Here is a 5055-nt window from a genome sequence, read left to right as displayed (position 1 = left end):
AGAACCCAGTCTAAGTACTGTATATCTGATTTAGAGCAAATCTTGGTGGGCAAAGGCGGTTCAAGTCAGCTTAATAAGATCTGTTCTGTTCACTCGTCGAATCTCACCTCTTCTTCGTGCCCTGTAATCAGTGTTGATGAGTTTGAAAGCACGGTAGATACAGCAAAACTTCTTTTGGCTTGTGAAAAAATCGATCCTGTGAAGGAATGTTGTGAAGAGGTTTGCCAAAATGCGATACTCGATGCTGCTACGAATATATCTCTTAAAGCATCTGAACCTTTAACCGATAACTCAGATAGGATCAATGACTGCAAGAGCATAGTACACCGCTGGCTCGCTACTAAAATTGACCCTTCTCGGACTAAGGAAACTCTCAGAGGATTAGCAAACTGCAAAATCAATAAAGGTAAAAAGCAATTTGAATTTTACTTTTTAATTTTTTGATTGTGGGTGAACATTTTCACATTGTTGTGTATATTTGGTTTCAGTTTGTCCACTTGTCTTTCCTCACATGAGGCATATTGGCGGTAACTGCAGTAACGAGTTGAGTAATCAAACGGGTTGTTGCCATGCAATGGAGAGTTATGTGTCTCACTTGCAAAAGCAAACACTTATGACCAATTTGCAAGCTTTAGATTGTGCAACCAGCCTCGGTACTAAACTACAGAAGCTTAACATAACTAAAAATATATTCAGCGTTTGTCATATCAGTCTCAAGGACTTCTCTCTTCAAGGTTTTTACTTTATTCCCGCAGCTTCTCTCTTTTTTTTTTACACTCCTTAAAGTTCATAATACATCTTTAACCCGTTTGTTTATCTTAACGTGCTTGATGATGCATTGTGGTTGGATACAAACAGTTGGAAACCAAGGTGTGAATTTATTTCTTGGATTTTTATTTACTTATTCATCATCTCAACAAACCTAAAAACCATTTTTTTTTTAACTTGAATATTTTTGTTCTTTTTTTGGTATAAAGAATCTGGTTGTTTGTTACCAAGCTTACCATCTGATGCGATATATGATCAAGATACTGGAATAAGCTTTACATGTGACCTTAATGACAACATTCCTGCTCCGTGGCCTTCATCTTCTCAATCCACAGCCTCTACCTGTAAAAAGCGTGCGTAGTTACCATATTCAGCTTCTTGATTTCTGACATTTTGCTCTCTTTTTGTTCTAAGCTTGCATGCAATGTTGTTTGGTTCTTTTACAGCTGTCAGAATCCCGGCTCTTCCTGCTGCTGCATCCTCGCAACCCCGTAAGTTTTTTTCCATCTTACATACTGCATAAAGAGAAGAACTTTGTCGGTTCTTTCGAGTAATCTGAGTTGTGTATTCTCTTCTTTTTTTATCTCTCAGGTCTCTATGATGAGGGAGTGAAACGTTTGGTGATCTCTGTAATGGTTCTTGTGATGTTTCTGTCATAGTACCAGAACCAAACCGGATCGAGTCCTATATCAGACCGGTTCACTAGTCAATAGCTGTTCTTTTGTAGACCAAACCGGTACAGTCACTGCGGAAGTCGTATGTTGACATGATCGGTTCAAGTGTTTGGGTTGTTGAGGTATAAGTTTCGGAAGTTTTTATCCCATCTTTTTATTGATTCATGATTCTTGAAAAACCTTTTTAATGTAAAGAGAAAGGTCGTGTAGGGGTTTATCGTAAGCTTTATTATATATTTATTATTTTCTCTACATTGTAATTTTTATTTAATTATAGACTTGAATAATTTGTTTACTAAATTCATTGTTCTGAGAATTTGTCTATGCAGTAATTTTGTGAAAAAGTCGACTTTAAATGGTGCATATAAAAGCCTGGCCTAAGATGATTGAATTCGATAATATGTATAGTGGTAGTCTTCTCGGCAATGATATACATAAATAATCTCACTCGTACGAGTAAGACCATTCATGTTTCTTAGCATCTCTTTTAAGACCCACACAATTCAATTGTTTTGTGTAAATTCAATGGGTACGGACGTACGGTGAATAGTTTAAGAAAGATGGTTGATGATAGTTTAACAAATATGGACCCAAAAACATTTGTACTCCTTGATTAAACGGTTCAGATCTCACATCGAATCTTTTGCTAACCACCAACCACTCATCCTAGTGCCTGGGAAACCACCATAATTCACAACCGGACAATCCCATCGATGCACATACCGTTAGTTTCGGGACGGTGATGAATGTTACATCCATTACGACACGGTGGTACCAACTCTCAATGTGAATACTTTATGTTTGAAAAGATAAGCATGCCAGTAATCATACAAATTTTGGATAGGCCCAATACTTTATACTAGTCATCGACTAGATCGTGTACGAAAAAGCTTTCAATCACATTGTTTTTGGTTTTTACTTTGGGTAAATTATGGACTCACTTGTGCTAGGGATAATAGTTTATATATGATTTGTTGTCGTCCATACTCCATAGCCAAGACTTTAAAGTTTTTTAACTTTTAACCATTGGCGTATTTCTCATTAAATAGAATAGCAAAAATATGTATATAGTGGCATTGGTCAAAAAGCCCATAATTGGATGCCTTAGTCTAGACTCTGGAGTAAATATGGGGCTATGTGGGCCTCTTTTTGTCTTTGATATTCTTGGCATGCAAATTATTGGGGTTTTTTTTTATCACAATCAAATCTATTGGTTAAGTCATGTTTTTTTTTTAAGTTTGTTTTTGAATTTTGACAGTGTTTTTAGTCGTGTTTTTTATTGGTTAGATTCATTCATTAGAGGATAAGTGGGCTTGAGTAAATCATTTTAAAATGAAATTTACTTTTCTTAAATATTATGAAAAATCTCATCAAAACAAATACAAATTCTTATCTTTACGAAATTGTACTAATGGGTTTATTGTTTTTTTCCTATGTTTTGACACTTGGATTATACTAATATAAGCCTGGTGAGGTGGCAAAAAGAAAAACCTCAACCACTTCTTACAAAACGATACAAAGTTCCAATTTTCTACTCGAGACTTAGCTTATCCACAATTGTGCAATAAAACAACTCAATTACTTATTTTATAGACGATAAAAAGTTCCACTTTTCTACTCGGAAACTTATCCATATTCATTCTTATTCAATACAACGTGGACACAACAACGCCACGAGATTCTCGAGTTCTTGGTCTCACATGAATAGAAATGAATACAACTTACATAATTCCAAGTCCGCATATGTATGCATTTATAACAACGTAGGCTACTAAATATAGCAACCTACAATCATAATGTTCTGGTTTATCTATGGAAAAAATGATAGTATATGGTTGATGCATTCACTATAAATTTATAACGCTGACGAATCCAAGATTCTGATTTAAATCTGATGATTAATAATTGAAATTATGGTTTAATCATTGTTTTACTTGTAGTGACAACTCATTAGCAAATTCTATATCTATTCCTTTAACTGGACAAAGTTTGACTAGAGTCACTAGACTCTTTGGTAAGATAAAGTTAATCTTATCTAAAATTTATGCTTTCTTAATTCCTTTATAGAGACAAAGTGATGTTAAGTTGTTAACTATGTGATATCATCGTGATGTATTTGGATAATATGCAACTTTAGTAGTAATAAGAATTTAATTAGTATTTGATTAAGAAAGACGGTTAATATATATAATGTGAGAGTATAAAAGTCCCCCATGTGGCATGTCAGATACTAATAGAATTAACTTCTCGTCTTTGATCTTTCATTTATGCATCAAACACAATAAAATATCTAGATTCTAATGTAATTGGAGAGTGTCGATGCGTCCAAAAGTCCAAACTCATCAAATATCATAATATATATCAATTTTTCAATCTAGGAAAAGAATGGACACACCCGTTCACAATGATATTTTTTTGGTTTTCAATAACGATACATAATTTATTATGTTGTTTGTTCGGAAAATTATTTGACGAATCAAAGACTAAGTACTTTTATTATCGATGCAAAAAAACAAAAAAAAACATTAATTTATTTACAATTACACATAAGTTTACAGTTTCTATATGATCGATTAATTAAAAATTTGAAGTCCAGTAGTACTATAGAGAGATATCCGACAAAGAATACTAATATAGTTCATATAAATGTCGTACTAATGCAACAAAGGTAAATACAAAAAGTTTCATACATTGGAAATGGATCACAATGAGGTTGGAGATAAATAAAACTATTTAGTTATTTATTCTCTTTTGTTTAAAATTAAGTTTTAAAATTATTTATTTCATATTCAAAACGACGTTGTTTTGGTTCCAAAAAGGCATCATATTGAATCAGTCATGTGTCATGTCATCCATCTTATGGCAGTTTAGTCATCGAAAATTAATGGTTGACTAACATATATAGATCAATGTTAGTCTTCACATAATAGATTGTATAAAATTTGACCTTCCCAAAAGTTCGGGTTGAAATATGTATTGTATTGAAATACATGTATAAAAAGTGCATTTGTCCTAATATGATTGGCTAAATTTTATTTATACTTAAAATTTTATAAATAACCAAATTATATTAAAAAAATATTAGTGTAATACTCATAAGATACCGTTGGATATGCTTTAACTACATTGAACGTTGATATGATAGAAGAATCTTAACATTGTGGTTGATATGATACACGAATCTTAGTATTGTGGTCCATTAAAATTGAGAGAGATCCTGACAAAAAACACTAATATAGTTCATATAAATGCCGAACTAATGCAACAAAGATAAATACCAAAGTCATACATATTAGAAATGGACCATGATGATGATCGACAATGATCATGAAGAAAAAAAATATACTTTTTCATTCTTTTTTTAAAAAATTAATTTTTAGATGTACTTGTTTTGGCTAATCAGACTTAAGCTGATCATATAAAGAGTTTTATGGATCTACAAAGATATCAGCTTTGACGGTGAAGCGGTGATGAGATGAACAAAGCTTGCAGCGGAAGGCTATTGTCGGCGAGCATTGGAGACTTATCAAACGCATCACACGCGTCCACATACGTGTTCTAAAGTTAGACTTTTATTGTGTAGAATTTTTTAAGATATTTTGTCCTTATCATA

The 5055-nt window shown here is 32.8% G+C and overlaps 1 protein-coding gene across 1 annotated transcript in view; it reads left to right on the top strand.

The window, feature by feature from the left end:
- Positions 1–1766, top strand: part of LOC104703792 (uncharacterized GPI-anchored protein At1g61900-like) — a 4045-nt gene extending 2279 nt beyond the window's left edge. Inside the window, exons 4-9 of the mRNA XM_010419865.1 lie at positions 46–406; positions 489–734; positions 859–870; positions 978–1121; positions 1215–1259; positions 1360–1766. Coding sequence (XP_010418167.1) covers positions 46–406; positions 489–734; positions 859–870; positions 978–1121; positions 1215–1259; positions 1360–1427 — 876 coding nt within the window. The 3' untranslated portion in view covers positions 1428–1766. The remainder of the gene's footprint in view (positions 1–45; positions 407–488; positions 735–858; positions 871–977; positions 1122–1214; positions 1260–1359) is intronic.

This window comes from Camelina sativa, chromosome 7 (assembly GCF_000633955.1).
Source record: "Camelina sativa cultivar DH55 chromosome 7, Cs, whole genome shotgun sequence".
NCBI classification, from domain to species: Eukaryota; Viridiplantae; Streptophyta; class Magnoliopsida; order Brassicales; family Brassicaceae; genus Camelina; species Camelina sativa.
Note: the sequence above shows the minus strand (reverse complement) of the source record. Positions and strands in the feature narration are given on the sequence as shown.